General features: G+C 44.8%; 1 protein-coding gene across 1 annotated transcript; it reads left to right on the top strand.

Annotated features, from left to right (window-relative positions):
- The first annotated feature begins 15,725 nt into the window (after positions 1-15,725).
- Positions 15,726-17,182, top strand: LOC147905398 (uncharacterized). The gene is made up of 2 exons (XM_087372194.1): positions 15,726-16,583; positions 16,858-17,182. The coding sequence occupies exons 1-2, from the start codon at positions 15,798-15,800 to the stop codon at positions 17,014-17,016; spliced, it is 945 nt and encodes a 314-aa protein (XP_087228320.1). The 5' UTR covers positions 15,726-15,797; the 3' UTR covers positions 17,017-17,182.
- The last annotated feature ends 1,637 nt before the right edge of the window (positions 17,183-18,819 follow it).

Genomic DNA, 18,819 nt, shown 5'->3' with positions numbered 1-18,819 from the left:
TGACCTCCGATTGACAATCTGTCTGCATTGGCACATCTTCCCACTCATGTGGAACATTCCTAGGTACATTTTTAACACAACGGTCCCTACGACACTAACTTATCTCTAACCCCCCAACAATTTTACTCCTTTTTTGAAAGCCTGTATCATGGCCGTTTAAAGACCAAATTGCACCCGGATTGAACTTAGATTTCACACACGTAAAGATCTATTGTAAATAAAATTTTTCGAAGTGTTTAACCATAATTTTTTGGGCTCCGTTAGTCGCCTCATGTAGGCATTGATTTCGACCTATTTCTTACTTATTTTTTACCATTTTCGGGTCCATGAAGGTCAAAATTATAATCGGACTTTGCAATCATATGCACCCACCTGAAAGTCACAAATAGGACTTATTTATGCACCTCGGATCTGGATGAAGACTAGCCCCTGCATACTTTTGCGAGCTTTCTTTGGTTCTCGACGCTCTTCAAGAATTCAACCTCTCACCATCGACAAGTAGCATGGAGGACATAACAATTGAAGAAGCAATGAGCAGCGACGATCAAAATCCTTTAGAACACCTTAAAGAACAACACCACCACAACAACAAGAACAATGGCAGACGACACTTTAGTAGATTGGAAATGCCAAAGTACAATAGACGAGGGGACCCTGCCAGGTTCCTTCAACTCTTCAATGCAGCATGTTGTGCTGGAGGCGACCAGTCAAATGAAACCAAAGCTGCTTGGTTCCCGATATGCACAAGAAAGAAAAGGTCAGAACATACCTGGGAAGAATGAAAAGATCAATAGCAAAATGTGAACCCCATCCGGACGACAAGTACCTCATAGCATGGTTCATCTCTGGTCAGAAAAAATCCATTCACAAGGACATGAAAAAAGTCAATAGCTACGCACATTTTAGTGATGCTCATGAAGCTGTAATTGACATTGAGGATGGCATGATCGATTATAACAGTGACAGTGATGGCTATAAATCAAGTCAACGTGACAAGAAATCTTCAAAGAAGGGAAGTACTTCCCACATATCGCACCACCGAAGACAGAGTGGAAGCCATGGCCCTAAGAGTAAAAGAAGAAATGATGCAGGCCATCGAGCAAAAGTTGCGTGTCTCTCAGCCACCACAGTACCCATGCAAAGAAAATGTTTGGTGCCCACATTGTATGGCCAACCATACAACCAATGAATGCCCAATCTTGAGGAACAGACTCAACCCACCAGAAGTGGCTCAGCCCCCACGCTTATAGTGCCCCATTTGCAATGTTGCAGGGCATGATGTAAATACTTGTTTCTACAATATGAGGGTAGCACAACCCCGGTCCCAACAATACCAACGGTCGCCATAAATCCCAGTGTACTGACAACTGGGACTGGCACCTAATGCACAAGTGTCACATCTCAACCCACTCCCGGTGAGAACACAAGTGCCTCAACTAATGAGGAATCCCAATCCTCTGCAATATTCACGGGCTCCCAATCTTGCTTCAGTAGTTCCGGTGCAACAACTCCAAACTGAAGGGCTGGAACCTCACTATGAGTATGAAATAGAATACCCTATGTACTACATGGATGGTGCTGAAGGACTAATCCCGGTGTATGCTAATCAAGTAAGGCCCACCACATATCAAACACCCATCAAGTGTTTTGGTTGTGGAGAAAACCACCACATAGCGGTAACCCCACTTCATTCCAACCTGTGTGCAGGGAATGTGGAGTTGGGCATGCTTGCATGGATTGCCCACTAAGAACAAAGCCTCAACCAACCACGGAAGTCAAACCTGATGTAACCCTAGGAATGATAAGTGTGAAAAATCACAGTGTGGTAACACAAAGTGTGGCGTCACAGCAAGTCTTGATCATAGCAAGATAGCAGAAAGAAGCAGCACAGTAAAAACTGATTTTCGCTCAAAAAGCAAAGACCCCTCTGGCAAAACAAGGCATGCCAATCCCACAACACAATGAGACAATGCCTAGCACATCCACAGAAAGTGCCACCCAAGGAGCTAAGGAAGCATACCCTAATGTTGAAACTGAAAAGACACGCTACCAAGCCTTGAAGCAATGGGTTCAATAAGAACAAGAAAAATTTGAGGCAGATAGGATGGTAGCAGCAAAAGTCAGAGCACCATCAGTACCCAGCATTGACACAGTGATTGATCCCAACAACTTCCAAGAGGTAATAGAGCAACATGCAAAACATCCCCAATTGGATGGCACCGCACTAGCAAGCTTAATAAGCTGCCCAATCACAATGCCAATTGGGACCTTACTAAGAAATTGCCCTATAATGTGGGAAAGTTTCAAGGGATGGATCGAATCTTCACAATACTTCCCCCCACTTGAAGAAGAGAAAAAGGTAATTTAGGTAAAATTTGGTGCTCGGGATGACATAAAAAATGTAACCATCCCGCTAGAGCATAAAGCCTTTGGTCAATACTCGACAATAGTGGACGGTGGAGCCAGAGTAAACATTCTGGCAAGAGAGCTATATGAAGAATGAGGCCTACCTCCAATGCAGGAAGGCCACATTTAACATCCGCCTAGCTGACCACACAAAAATGAAGCCATTAGGTATCGTTGACAATGTGTTAACAAAAATTGCTGGAGTAAGATTCATGCTCTAGTTTACTATCTTGGATCTTCCCAAGGGCGCCATAGCATACTAGATATTGTTGAGAAGACCATGGCTATGGGAAGATTCGGTACTCCGTGATTGGGGCACCGATAGGATCACTATCCAAAATAGAGAAACCACTGTCAAGATAAATCTGGGAATAGGGGAAATCAAACCCACTATTCTTAAAAATGTTGAAGACACCTCTTCCACTACAACCACCAGTCATGCATCCCCTATACCTACTAATGCACAAAATCCCATAGAAGGGGATACACAAAGTGACATCAATAATTGGCTACAGACGCTGGCTACAATAGATAATTGTAAAACAACACATCTAATGTTTCCATATGTGGATGCTCAAATGATACAACTAGATGCACCAATATGGGACTATGAATTAGAAGTAGTGGAAATGTCAGTCTTCATGATAGGCATCGAATGGGACAGTGACCCTGAAGAGTCCATAATAGAAGGCTACGGTGCCGACATAGAGTGGGATCTGGAAACAGAAGCTGATAATGCATCCTTGGAAGACCAAGTATTTGACAATGACTTGGCAATCCTACAGGGACTCATGGCCATTGAATACCCCAAGATCGACCCTCCATCACAATCTAATAGCAATTGGTCCAGGAAAAAAAAGGAGGGTGTACAGCGCCAAAAGGCCAAGATAGAGCACTTCAACGAATTCGAAAGAATGTAGACCAAAGTGGTTAAATTATACTTAACTAAGCCCACAAAAGCACCTGAGTCCCCAAATTTTAAACGGGATCCTAAAGGGCTTAAAGGTGTTTGTATGGCTGAAGAACCACTCCTTGGAAGTGCGACTCCTATTGAAAATCCATCACTGGTCTCACAAAGCAAAAAGCTTAGAAAGTTCAAACCCAATGTGAGAATGAAGAGTGAAATGGTGAGTAGTAATAAAAAAGAACAACAAGGGAGCACAGGTGAATTGGACCAAATATCTTCAAGTGGAGCTAGCAGCCAAGCAAGCACCTCAAAGTGCTGTGCAGGGCTTGAATCCCATCAGAGCTGTGCTGCTAGAAACATTGGATGGAGTCCAATTCAACACAATAATAAACGGGAGCCGACTGAAGTGCTACTACTTCAACACGCAAGCCATCCCCGACAAAAACAAAGATTTGGGAAACCAAGTCTTCCTTAGTTAGGATTAGATTATATCACGAGCACTCACTTGCATATGTACGTCTTCGCACATATAGGTAGCATCAATCGATTTTAACCTAGGGCTCTCATAAGTGATGCTTGAGTTCTAGCTGCCCTATGAAAATCCCAGCAATAAAAAAAGCATATAGTTAGTCCCTACCTAGCTACTAGGTCACCTGCACTCACACGCTTATGCTTAGAGACATAGATGATTGCATGAATAATTGTACCACACACTTTCATTCCACACTCTCAAAGCATGTATAAAAATAAGATCTCCCACAAACACATAGAAAGATCATACCTGCATGCCAACCAATCTAATGATCAATGGTACACTACATGCACATGGATGCAGGTTCAGGAAAGATGCCGCCACTAAAGAGGATGCGTAGAAAGAGCCCACTGCCTCAACCACCACGAGACTCCCTCCAGAGTTCGCAGCCATCTACATCCTCTTAACCACGATGACCATAGGCATTTGTGGTCCATAGTGATAGCTCCGAAGAGGATTCAATGCATGACCAAGAAGAAAAAATGCCACCCCAGTCACCATCGGCCTACACAACCATTGACGGGGCCTAGTCACTGGAACTTGTTTGGCCACCCACATCGACTTATGCTCTTTCCCAGAAGCAACATCTTACTTAGAGCAAAGGGGTCTAGGCAGTTTGCATGAGAGCCTAAAATCCTTGGAGAACAGTCCTACAATGACCATATACATCAGGGACTTTCTCCATTCTTACCACTCCAGCAATGCGAAGGTTGGCAAGTACGGTACAATCACTGTACATCAAAGCCCATTAAACATTATCCTCGATACTACAGTCATTCAAAGGGCTTTCTCACTACCAATACACGGTGCCAAATACTCTACACGGCCTACCAATGTAAAGTTTCTTAAAGTACAATCTCTCCTCACCAAGGGCACACCACCAAGGGCACACTGTTCCATAGGGACGGCATATTGCTTCGCACAATCCTTAACCATCACCTCAAGGAAGCATCACAACTCCTATCCACAATCCTGGGGTTAAGTGCAGCAAGAATCGATCCCTTCCACTCTGCACATTTGTTTTCCTGAGTAGGAAGCTAAAACAAGACTGGGTCCAACACTTAGTCATCTTCTTTACAAAGAAACTAGATGGTTCATCAAGCCAAAAATGTAAAATTCCACACTTATTGGCTATAATCATAAAAAAAGAGCTACAAGAAAGAGAAATGACTCTGCCCCAGTCACCAAAATCAATTGAGGAGTTGGACATACCCTTCTCACCAGTATGAGAGCCATCACCAACTTCTCCTACTATCACATTGATAAGTGCAGATGCCTTAGAAGAAATACCTATTCTAGAGGTCGAGATTGAGGAATTGCCCCACGAGATGCTATAGCTCGGTGCACAACTGCAACCAATATATCTCCAATGACAACTTCACAACTACAGCCCGAGGTAAGATCGGCACCAGAACCTGAGGAAAGATCGGCACCAGAGCCTGCGGCTACATCATCATCACTAGAACCGCCCATAGACGCCATGCCAGTCGATGAGCCATAAGGGGAGCTAGTGCCAAATCAACAGTATCACTATTGTACACAAGGGACTGAAATACCATTGGAACAACCTCCCCCAAGTACTATAGAATCATCGGGATGGCTACATGGGCACCACTTGCATCAGCAGTATCCCTAGTCCTTATCACCGTCTGTCATTCTCCAACATCAAGCTAGCCAAATGATCCAAATGTCAGAACTATTCAATAGCTTGGCCAAAGAAGAATATGCAAGAGAATTGGACAGACAGACTGCAACAGAAATCGAAGACCAATTCTAGGCAATTGCCATAGAGGTCAAGGCACTTCGGGCGCAAATAGATGAGAAGGAGGTAGAAGAAGTGTGCATGAACCAAGCTCTCCAAGCTCAAGAAAAGGCAGTGAGGGATGTAACCTCCAACCTCCACCAAAGTCAAACACAACTGACGGCAGCAGTACAAGCAATGGCAATCCTACAGACCTACTATAACTCCTTGACATGGATGCACATGCTCAGCAGACGGAGTAGCACAAGCTCGACTCACTCTAATTCACAAAGAAGAAGAGCTCCTGGATTGCAAAGACAACCTTGAAGACATGAAACAATCTTTGGCAGTACGAGCCTTTAGCATTGACGAGCTTACAAGGGAATGTGGAATCTTAAAGGACCAACTTGCTACTGCTCATGCAACTAGCACTTCACAAGCACAAGTCTTGGACCAATGGTCCAATACCACTGAAGCCATTCCTCAACAGGCAAAGGTCACCTTGCAAATGAGAAAGCCTAAGGAGGCATATACAACCATCTACCAACAATACAAAGAAAAACTGAATGAGATGCATTCCCAAAAGAAAATCATCTCCAAGTTTGAACTCCAAGTGCTAGTGCACAACAATGAGGCATTGGAAGACAACACCAATGAAGCCCCACTACAATGCACAACGGTGGTGTACCAAGAGCTTGTGGCTGCTCTACAAGTGGAAGATCACCTCAACGCACACGTGTTTATCCAATGGAAGCAACTCTAAATCAGGATCATACCTACTCATCCAACAATCAAATGGGAATGCTCCATAGGGACCAAAACTCTATGCATAATTTTCCAAGACTTGTCCGAAGATGAGAAAAATATCTTCTGCCTTTAGCACTCAAGACGGATGCTTTCATTGCATATGTATGCCTCATGGGTAGTCCTCCCCTCAGGGTTATTGTTGGTTTGTTGCCATTGCTACAAAGGCCATCACTATTATTTGCAAGGCACGACATAACCGACATCCCACCCATGCAGCTGATGATCCCATCGCACCAAAAAAAGAAGTGTCGAAAGATGATAGGGCCTACCTCACATCCAACTTCCCATATCTAACCACTCTCTCTACCAACCTCATAACCTCACTTACCCTTGCTGCTACCACCCTCTTAACCTTCCTCGAGCTCCATCCTAACATCTATTCCCTCCATCGTCTCTTTGCTCATGCCTCTCACCATTTTCAACTAACCCAATAGTCACAAACTTACGAGTCACTCACACCTAGCTTCTTCCCCTCCCTTGCTTATCCTACCCTTGAGGATTACCAAGCTGCTCAAACCATTTGTCCAGTTCTTCCCCCCCTCCCCTCTGCTCCCCCTTTCGCAAATAACACTCTTCCATATTTCTCCCCCATGTCCCCAGATTCCCTCCCTGCACCGTCATCACCTCCGACACTACTTGTGCTTCCATCAATAGAAAATGACACAGTATTTGATTTTGAATATCAGGATCCAGATAATCCAATTCGTACTCCCATGCCAAGTTCCAATGATGGGTATGATTTTGATGAGATACCACTTCCCAGTAACCCTATCAAGGAATTTTGGAGCAAATATCCTGATATGAAAAGTCGAGGTGGATGGACCCTGGACAATTTTCCTACCAACCTTCGTCAACATCAAATTAGTGAAGGTTGAATTAACAAGTTGGATCCACAACCTGATTGGTGCCGTCCCAAGCTCTTTGATGTAATCTTTTTGAAGGAGTACCTACATGCACCTCCATGTCTTAGAACCCATCCCAAGTTCTATGCAGTTCCACGACGTAAAAAATGGGAAACCAACATACACACTTTGGATGAAGATTGAACCATTAATTGGCCAATGATCTAACCATACTCTGGTGTAAAATTGAATATCCAAGGCACAATGATCCGAGCACTTCAGCAGCATGAGCAAATAATGCACGGCAACATTGAACGCTTCCTTCGCCTAAGTGCTATATTCTGTAAAACATTGGAATTCATTCTGGAGGTCCCATGTTACCTCGATACCCATTTGCCTCCACTCAGTTTCAATCCCAATGAACGGGTCGATGCTCAGATTGCAAGTCGACTCTATCAAAGAGTGATCTTCTTAGATGCATGCCAATATCTCTGTTCGAACAAATGGTGGATACAGGCTACCTGGAAACTGAGCGCAAAAATTGTATGGTGCCAAGGCTTTACAGCAGGATCGACTGGCATGACACAAGTTCCACAACCACTGGACTAAAGGCATGGCAATCTAGGCACGTGCTCATAATAAGCCATAACCCAAGGACGGGTAATAAAATGGATCCATGAGTATGTTGTCTCTATGCCAACATGGACTTAGGTAGTACAGAATGTGTGTGTAGAGTAGCGGCAAAGCTCCATTTGTACTTGCATAAGGCTAGAAATAATCCCTCTTAGAAATCCAACTTGCATGTTCTACATGCAAGTTCTACATACGATTCCTACATGCGAGTTCTACATGCAACTCATACATGCAACTCCTACATGTGAGTTCTACATGCGAGTTCTACATGCAACTCCTACATGCGAGTTCTAAATGCAACTCCTACATGCAGCTTGCAACTCCTACATGCAACTTCTATATGCAAGTTCTACATGTAGAGAGAGAATGTCTTACAATTCCTACATGCAGAGAGAGAAGCTCTCCAACTTGTATAAATACCCCATAATGGAATGAAGCCCACACTCTTTGGGGCATTGTGTTGAGTTCTACTTTGGTATTCCAAGAAATTGTCTCAAGTGTCCATGCTTCCTTGCACTCCACGTCCAAAAGCATGTCCTAACCTTGCAACTCCTCCTCCCCTCTCCTCCAACCTTGCAACCCATCCTCTCCCTCTCCTCCTCCCTCCTCCTCCCTTCTCCTCCCTCCTCCTCCCTTCTCCTCCTCCCTCTTCCTCATCCTCCTCCCTCCTCCTCCTCTTCCTCCTCCTCCTCTTCCTCCTCCTCCTCCCTCGTCCCTCCTCCTCCCTCCTCCTCCTCCCTCCTCTCTCTTCTTTCCCCCATGCTCTTACACCTTCTTCCTCTCCCACTCCTATGCTCCCCCAAAACCCTTAGTTCCTCAACCCTTAAGCTCCATGATCTACAGGGGAGACGAGTTCTCCACCATGTACTCTACTCTAAACCTTGGAACCTCTTCTAAACTCTGGAACCTCCTTCTAAACTCTAAAACCTCTCTCTAAACCTTGGAACCTCCTTCTAAACCTTGGAACTCCTTCTAACCCTAGAACCTCTTCTAAACCCTAGAACCTCCGTCTAACCCTTAAACTCCTCCTAAACCTTGCAACCCCCAATGAAGACAAAAGCCTTCATTACCTCAACCACGATGATACATGTTCCTTTTACACATGCATGCACTATGTTTGCTTACCACACTTAAGCCTACGTCTCTCACCGGAATACAACTCGAGGTCCTAAGCTACATGAATACTACAAACAACAACCCCGATATATCTGTAGGTGACAAAAAGCCTTGAAACTCTGCATATTGAGAATACCCAGCTCTTCCTGTGGAAGCCATGGGAAAGAGCCAATAGTGTTCAAAGGTCTGGATGTGATGACCATGAAGATTTTGGGCACTTACATATGAGTGCATCACCACTTGAGGTGATAAAGGCCCCTCATTTAAGTCAAATACAAGTTCGATATGCAATTGCCGCCACCGTTGGTGATGTTATTTCCTTGGTAGATCGAGGGTGGGGAGATCTCGGAGCAAAATGATGAGCAATCAGAAAAAATGCATGGTGGCCACAACTGCTTGATTAGGGAGGATGGTTGCGAATGTAGTGTTGAACTCTTTCATCCAGGAAGCCAAATCTAGTGAAGAGACAACCTCAGGCAAGTCAAAGTGAGGAAAGTTGTACACAATATTGGGATTTGTGCCTCACATCTCAAAATTTGGCCAACTCCATCATTGGTGATGTGGCATGTATGTGGGGTCGAGCCCCGTGCAATAGTAAGTCCTCCAAAACATTGTGTTTCAAAAACGGAACCCGCCATTGAGGTTGGACACCAATATCGCCATCGGCTTGGGGCACTTGCTTGTAGTCAGGTCAGCCGTATCCTCGCTGTGTTTGTCGATCATTCTCCTACCACCGCTTATGAAAGCTGTGTTGGATGAGCTCAGTGAGAGGTGTCACCTCCATTATGTCTTTCAAGTGAGGTGAAAGCTCTACAGCTTTCCTTTCCATCGATTTACATCTGCCACATCCTTAACCATTCTGAATGAAGTGATCACCTCATACCAAGTGTCATGGTCGGAAGTGGATTCGTACAACGGCTGCTGGTCTTCTTCATATGGCGGATGCTGGGCTACTTCTTCTTCAAGCTCCTCTTCATATGGGTCCTCCAAGTTGGAGAAGAGCATGGGATTAAGGATGTTGTACCATTACCCATGTCTTCTGGTCCTTCTTCCTCAAGAGGCTACTATTACATGTCCCCTGTGTCGTGCTGTGAAGTGGAGGGCTATGTGGTGGGCCCGTGCTTGTGTGAGTGCTCACATGATGGTGGAGCTAGGGCCTATGCCAGGTACTGTGTTGGGGTGTGAGGAAAATGAATCATGTTCTAATAGGCTTGTAGAATATTATTAGAAAGGAAAATGACACAAGTCGGGGGATATCTCTCACTTGCTACCCTAAACAAACGATGAAAAATGAGCTCGTTTTGAATGCACCCTTGCATCCATTTGAGATTATGTTGGAGAATGTCAGGATTTCATCTGAGGAGGAGGGCTTGACCAGCTCGAGAAGGGGTATAGTCATTAAGAAGTTGATAGATTCATGAAGCAATCTAGTCCACGCCATGAAATTGTATACAATGGGGTGGTAATAGAGTGTCAGGATATTCATGTCAACATCCAAAACTAGATCTTTGTGAAAATACTCCATTACTGTAAGTGGATGTGCTTGGACGGTTGTGTGGTGGAAGGCCTCATTGAGGTCATGCAGTGTGAGAGTGTTCTCACAAAGGATATTGTGCAAAAGAAGAGTGGCAGCTAGTGTGTGCAAAAAATAAGTGTAGGTGTTGTGAACAGTGCATGATGTGAAACAGAATGTGGATCCTGCAACCTCTCGTGGAGAAGGCATGGTACTTGTTTTGGAGGGGATGATGTCTGAGCCGCTGCAGGTCCACATGGAGTGCCAATATTTGTTGTTCTCTTTGTTGGGCAGCTGCATGTAACTGCTCTATCAGTGCATCCTATTGATGTACTTGGAGTTCTAGTGCTCTTTTCTCCCCAACCATGACTCGAGCAAGATGTTGTTGATCCATTGTGTCTTGTCATTGTTGCAATGCCTTGAAATCCGCCTAGAGGGTGTCTATGTGGAAGCATTTGGTAGCAAGGGTCTCTTGGGTCTGCTATAGCTCTAGTTCCATTCCTTGGCAATCTCAATTGCTTGCACGGCCCATTGGCCTCTACCATTAGCTTTCTCATTTTGAAGGGCAGCATCTATCTACCGGAGTTTGCATATGGTATGAACTACCACCACATATTGGTGCATGAAGGCTTCTTGGCACCGATGGAGAACATTCTATGCAGCAGCTATGAGGGAGATGATAGATTTCATAAATGATATCTCCTTTACATCAACATCTCTATCCTCCCTTATTAGATTCTGGTATCCTTCAGTAGAGGTGTCATGCAATACACCTTTGCCTGCTGATACACATTTGGAAGGAATGGGGGTTGGGGAGGTGGTTGTCTTGGAGTTGCTACTGGCTGCTATGCTGAGGCCATGGCAAGGCATTGGGCTCTTGGGCCCCTAAGTTAGGTTTGTAATATCTTCCGCCTGGCCGATTGGTCTTTTCAAATTCTACTCTCATCTCGTTGATGTTCGAGTGTCTCTGCAACTTTATTTGTTCCTCCTCTGCTCGGGCCATTCAAGTTCCGCCTACGGGAGAAGATCTTGTTGTTGCTTTTCTGCCTCCTCTGTTTGTCATCGGGTGTGTTCTTATTCCTAGAGCTTACGTGGTGCTTCTTCATCTTGCTAGAGCTTGCTGCTTTTTTGTCTCCTCTCTTTGTCATCGAGCTTGTTCTTCTTCCTGGAGCTTGCGTGCTGCTTATTCTTGGAGCTTGCGTGCTGCTTCTTCATCTTGCTACCTTTTGGCGATGGCTGCTTCCTCTTGTGCCCTCTAGTTTTGTTCCTCTCTTCTTTTCTTCAACAAGGGCATTGTGGGCATGGACCTAGTGGAGGGCGCTGAGCGTAAACCAATATCTTTTTTCGCATCACCATAGCCTTCCAGAATGAGGTCATTGGAGAGGTGATGGATGATCGGCATCAAGAACATTGAGTTTCCAATCTTTTCACTACCACAGATGTAAACGGTGAGTATCTCCTCATAGAAAAAATCGGCCCAGTTTATTTCTTTGGTTTTGATGAGACGTGCTAGGAAGTTGGGAGTACAACACTATGGTGTTCAGTTAGTTGAATTCGGGCGAGCAGTGTGATTGCCCAGGCTACCTTGGCAAATGACAAACCATCTTATTCTCAATGATACTAATGGGTACCCCTCCCCAATGTATCTTTGAGTTGTAGGGGACCACTGCTGCCAACTGCTTTTCAATTACACGCAGCATTGCAAAAGGTTGGGAGATCGCTGGGAGGTTAAATGCACACATGTCTCTATCGTAAACTGGTAGAAATGGTATAGACCATCTACATGTAGCCAGCTTGTGGTGCGCGTTGCCATATTGTAACGATCAATAAACTCCACTGCTTGGCAGAGGTTGAGGTGGTATGTCTCGCCCTTTGCTTGAAGTGCAACAGGTTCTTGTGTCACTGCACCATTCTTAGGGACAGTTTCTTGTGTAACTATCACAACTCATGCTACTGATTCCTATAACATAACTACTCAAGGGTACATGGATGTTTCCTGTGGTCTCACTTTTGCTGTGTTGATCTGTCAAGTCCTAGCAATAGGTTCTTGCATTGCTACCTCTTTTTTGGAGGTAGGTTCTCGTGTTACTACTGTGGCCCGTGTCATAGATGATGTAGGATGTCGAGTGGTAGCAACTAGAGACATGCGTGCCTTGGGCACCCTTATGAAGCTATTGCCCTAATAGAATCCTTGGGCTTCCAATAGCCGCTTTGGTACCCACCTGTAATGGCACTTTCGCTAACCCTTTGTTGGTTGGCGTCTTCTTGAATTGTTTCTCTTCGAGTGTGTGGTTGTAGCTTTCACGGGCGGAACGGGAGAATGGAGAGGCAGAAATGTATCTTAGCATTGGAAGATGAGACTGTATCCTTCGAGTGCCAATACAAGCACTTGCCCTTATGTGCACTCACTATAGCTAAGGTAGGCCCATCATACTTTGTTGGCGTAGCTACAGTTGGATTTGGAGTAGCGGCTGTAGTACATGAGGAAGCCATTAGACCACTGAAGTGCGGATGTCGTTAGTTAGGGTGGTCATACGCCCTTGCCAATCATTTTGGCAATTGACTGCCCAACATCATGTCCTTCTAGAATGACCTGTTCATCCATGGCACCTTCTGGCATAACATAAAATTGACCTTGAATGTTAGGAGTTGAGTACACATGTCGTATGAGCTCAAGTTGTGGCTAGACGCAGATCAATGAAAGCATCGGCCGAGCATATTGTTTCCCTGCACAATTGAAAATTGGCTTGCACCCTCCCGGGGGCAACTGTTAAGTCCTCCATGGGGTTTAGCCCTTCCATGGATGCTTTATAAATTGATATAAGCCCTAATTTTTTCGCTTTAGCCTGACATGCTCTAGCTTCTTGTAATGCTTGTTGCTTCATCCGAGCAACTGCCAATTTTAATTCCCTTTCCCGATGGATGGCCTGTAATGTCTGCAATGTTAAAGGGCCATAGTAGCACTTAAGCTTATTACCATTAATGTAGCCCTCCATCTCAGTACCATCAAGGGTTGCAACTCTGCAAAACCCCTAAGGTGTAATCTCTACAACCGATATGGACCCATGCCATGATACTTTAGCTTGTGCTTGGTGTTTCTAATGCTATATAAAAGAGTGAGGTTACCTTCCTTCAATTCCTTATTGTGCAAGTTATGGTTAAACCATTTTTTACGGCATAGCTTTTCCACTTTTATGCCATAAGCTGCACTTAGCCTCGTTTCATCAAGCTTTTCCACCTCAATTAATCTCTCAGGAATTGCCTCATCAGATATTCGATTCCTAACCATGACTCTAAGGCTTGGCACAATAAATTCCATGGGCATAACTACCTCTAACCCAAACGCTAGTCTAAAGGGTGGGCAGTTTGTTGCCACTTTGTAGGCCATTCTCGATAGGCCCATAGTGCTGCGATGAGTTTGTGCTCCTAGTCATTGCAGCTAGCCTCAACCGTGCACGTCATAATTCCGCACCAAAACTTATTTGAGATCTCGGCCTGACCGTTTACTCGGGGGTAATGCAGAGTAGACTTGCAATGCACAATGAGGAACTCACTCATCAATATTCGAATTGTATCATTCACGAAGTGCATTCCTCAGTTGCTTACAATCTCAAGTGCAAGGCCGAAGTGGGATATTACATTTTCGCATTGGCCCTCGCATCTACCTTCCTTATGGCTCTGGCTTCTGCCCATTTGGTGAAATAGTCCATGGCCACTATAATATAACGGGCTTAAGTCCCTTTAGTGGTAGGACACTCATTCGATGTGGACCCTAAGAGCATTGGTACCACTCTAATCGTTAAATTGCAACTTTGATCACGATAGAATGGACTTAGTGGTCACTTCTCAAGTTTGCCATTCGATTGTTGGCCTGCCACCACGAGGCCCAAGTGAAGGCAACGCTCAGTAGAAGCGAAAATACATGCTTATTTTTTATTTATTTTGGCCACATTTTTTAGGGACTGTGATTGGTGCATGCCCCCAACATTTTTAGCCTCTCTCTCTCTCTCTCTCTCTCTCTCTCTCTCACACACACACACACACACATTGCTCATCCCTTCCCTCTTTCGCTATTTGGATCTCCGCCCTCTTTCGCTATTTGGAACTTGGGCAGGCCTTATGAATGATTTATTATTATTTAGCTTGTCAAGTAAATGGGATTAGCATACGATATGGTTTCTTTTTTAAACTAGGCTTGTATAGGTGGTGGTCTCTCATGGCATGTGAAATTTTGTAAATGTTTTGGGGCTTAAAGTGTCCACATCATAGTATTCTAAACAACGTCAAATGCCTATGCTACATGTGGGTGTTGCATGTGAAATTGGTCTTAAGCTACTTTCTTTTCTATATTCATTTTAGGGTTTCAAAGAGTTTGCTTTGTCCAAAGAAGAACCTAGCTTCAAGATATTGATGACTGTTTGGTAGCTCATGAGTAGAAATTTATGAGTGGGCCCACTGGAACACAAATACATTGCAACTATACTTCCTACTCTTGGTCCTTGAGTGTTTTGGTCCCCAAGTGTCAACATCAAGGAACCACCCCATGCGTGGGAGAGAGAGAGTGGTATCTTCCCCACTCCCTACTAGCTGTCATTGATTACTAGATACATACTAGTAGCACCTCAACTAATATGTTGCTAGTACTATTAGTGATGGGGTCCACAATTGGGGTGGCATCTAATATATAAGGGGAGGGGGGAAGAGGTCTCTTCATGAGATGGAGTTCTCCAAGTGGGTGCTTCGAGAAAGAAAAAGAGTAGAGAAAAAGAGAGCGAGACATGTCATTTTCATTGTTAAAAAAAATCTTGAAGTTCTAAAGAAAAATCTTCACATTTAGTCTTGTGATTTGTTTAGAAAAATGTTTTTTGTGAACAATGCCCCCCCCCCCCCCCCACACACACACACACATGCCTCTTCACATTCTGAAATCCCAAGTTTTGTGGTTTGTTTAGAAAAATGTTTTAACTGTGAGCATTGCCATGCACGCACGCACGCACACATGGAGGCATGCACACACGCACGCACACATGGAGGCATTTTTACAATCTGAAACCCCAAGTTTTGTGATTTGTGTGGTGGGAGAAATTCTCTATAGGGGGGGAGAGAGAGAGGGGGGGGGCTTATCTGAGGCACGAGAAAAGGAGAGAGGTGATTGGGCAACCCCAATCCGGGCTGTCCCACTCCCCAAACTGTTCTTCTTCCCACTCATCAATATAGTCTTTGTTTGTGCCATACATCTCTCTATCTATCTATCTATCTATTCCCTGTCTTGCACACACACCACTTCCGCCTTGTCCGCCATGTCTCTCGACGACCCTCAGCTTCTCTCTGCTTCTGCTGCTTCCACGCCTCCTCCCCCCGACTCCCCCGATTTCGCAGATCCCTCCCATCAACCCCCTCTTGATCATCAAGAACTCCCCCCCCCTCCCTCTCAGCCCATTGCCCAGCAGCCTCCTCCCTCCGATGATCCCGAACCCGCCCAGCTACCACCTGTTGCGGACTCTCTTGCTCCCGACACGCCCCCTGTCCTTGAGGACAATGACCCTCCTGACTTTCCTGTCGACGAAGACCATTCCTCTCCCATTGATGGGGATCAGGCCACCGGTGTGCAGCCTCAAGGGCCTACCGACGAAGAGCAGGCTGCTGAGCCCAGTATGCCCGCAGTCAATGCAGACGAGGACGTATGCGCTAGTGATGGGCATCAGGTGCAGGAGCAAGAGCCTCCCGTCGACGTAGACGAGGGGCAGCTAGCAGAGGATTCGCCCGTTGTCGGTGTAGATGAGTGCACACTCGGTAGTGAGAGCCCTGAGGGTGAGCCTGCAAAACATAGCTCCCTGGAAGAGACTCCTGTTGAGATCGCATCGGATGACAACCAAGAACAGGCTGCTCATGCTGATGAGCCGGTTATGAACGGAGACCGAGAACCAATAATTGAATCTGATAAATCCTTAATCAGCGGAGGAGAAGAAACAGGGGCTACAAACATCGCCGAGCGGACTGTCCCACATTCTCTGGAAAACGGGACGCCTCTGGAAAACGGTTTGGAGCCTGGGCAAGATGTTAATCAAAAGGGCGAGAAAGCACAGGTGAACACACTTGGACCTAAACGCTGTTTATTCTGTTTGTAGGCTTCCTATATGTTTCTCTTATGCTCTGTGAATTTGTCGCTACGCGACGCCTAGATTTCTGTTGTCCAGTGACCAGTAAGCAGTTGTAGTGCGTGAGTCCGCCAAGAAGAGGGATGTAGGAGTATTTGAATACTGGGTTTAGAAGCCACTTGTCTGTAATGAGTCCTTAGTCCTGGCTTGAACCTTTTTTCTTGTTGAGCGTAGGCCCTCAACTATCTGTTTGTCTGAACAGGAAGCTGAAGACGAGGAGGAACTTCAGGAGAAGCCTTATAAGGACGGGGACAGATCAGCAGCTATTGGGGTTTCTGGTGTGAAGAGCCCCCTTATTTTCGCAGGAGTGGTTCTGGCTGTTCTTGGAGTTGCTGTAGCCTGTCTCAAGAAAACACATTAGAGTGTAGAAGCCCAACGAGGTCAGGTGTATAGCAAATAACGTCGAGTGTTAGTGTACAGGGCGTTTGGGTGAGTTATAGGACTATAAATATGAATCTCTTCATAGTTTTTGAATCTGCGGGCCTTTTGTTATTTAAGAGTCTAAAGATTCAACGTTGAATTGAGCAGATCAACTGCTGTGGTAGTCCAATTGTACCTCTTAGTTTTTTGCTTGTCTTGAGTCTTTACAAAGATAGGATTTGCATTATGCTAGCCAGTACTGAACAATCAAGGTGATCTTTTGCAACATACTTGCAATTAGGGTTCTCTTTGTTTCTAGGTAGAAGTACTCATGTGCACACTTTGCAACATCCTGTCCTGGAAATTGTAAGAAACTACCTTAAAACAAAATGCTTTTGCAGTTGCGGGGTCGACATTGAGCTCAAAGTGATGGTCTCCTACTCAATTAGTTTCCATACCGATCCCAGCTGTAATTTTCTGCGTCACTATTGCAATGCAATCCTGCTTCTGCCTCTGCCTGGTGAAAGGGTTTGCACAGAGATTAGTAGGCAAGCTATACATTTTTGCACGATTTCCATAATTCCGGCCATGAAATCTCATACATCTGGATTAGTTAGCCCATGCAGCAGAGATTTTTCCCAATGATATGGCTTGGGAGTGATGATCAGATTAAAGAAGCGTTTTTCACTCTATAATCTTCCTCAAGTGACACCTTTCCAAGTAAAGGCTCGAGGATGCGTACATTCAGAATTGGAATGAACCCTGGATCAAATTGTCATTCGCTTGTATGCAGGTGGGTGGCTGTGCAGCGATAATGCTTGATGCCACCTCAAAGCTTGCATAGAAGAATATGGAAGACAACGGCTCCTACGAAAGGTTTGCTCCTTAAGATCGCTCAACAGTAAAACATGGTAACTGTCAGTTCCTTTCGTATTGACTCAGATGTCGCTTGGATGTTCTCTCTCTCTCTCTCTCTCTCTCTCTCTCTCTCTCTCTCTGTAGCACTTAGCGCTCCATGATCCCATGTCACCCACTATATAATTTGATTTTGAACAAGGCGCACGAAAAAATTAAAAGTAAACCAGCGCAGGCAAGTTATCATATATTGTGTAATTCTTCCCCTGCCCATTATCTGCACCACATCCATCTATGCTCCAGGTCTCAATGCACGTGCAAATTTGATGTTCTAGAGAGACCCTTCATTGTCTTGGTAGTCTCTATTGATCAGAAAGAGTTTGCCAATGTGGAAGGCCACATTTGACGGGTGCAATATTGTATCTTGCTTCAAGGGTCTAGGACTTTGTTATTAACCATGTACGAGGCATCTTTTGAGTGCAAAGCTCTCATTCATCGGAGGAAAAGCCTAACGAAGGTGAAAGCTTAAGCCTCATACAGTGAATTGTCGCTTTTTCACACGTTTCAAAATGCACACTAAAATGAAAATGCACAAGTCCATCCGTGAGTGAATTGAGGCTGAGATAGTGTTGAGCCCCCCAAATGGACATTGAAATGCATATGGTAGGTTTTTTAATGCATGAAATTACAGAATTCAAGTTATAATAGAGGGAAAGGGATGTAAAACCATATGTAAGTAAGTGTTTAGATATTATCCCTTGAATGGACATCGTATGCATGTTCATCTTATAATGACCATTCACCAATTCCTTTAATTATTTCAACCTCCCGTTATTTATTCTAGCTCCCACACGACGAAGCAAAGATAAATTGGAAAATATAGAATGCACTTTATTCGAGGTTTCTCATGAAGCAACCAAGATCCAATGCAAGAGAAAGTGAATGACAA

Source organism: Dipteris shenzhenensis, chromosome 1 (assembly GCF_047967505.1).
Source record: "Dipteris shenzhenensis isolate YYH24624 ecotype China chromosome 1, Dip_SZ_1.0, whole genome shotgun sequence".
NCBI classification, from domain to species: Eukaryota; Viridiplantae; Streptophyta; class Polypodiopsida; order Gleicheniales; family Dipteridaceae; genus Dipteris; species Dipteris shenzhenensis.
Note: the sequence above shows the minus strand (reverse complement) of the source record. Positions and strands in the feature narration are given on the sequence as shown.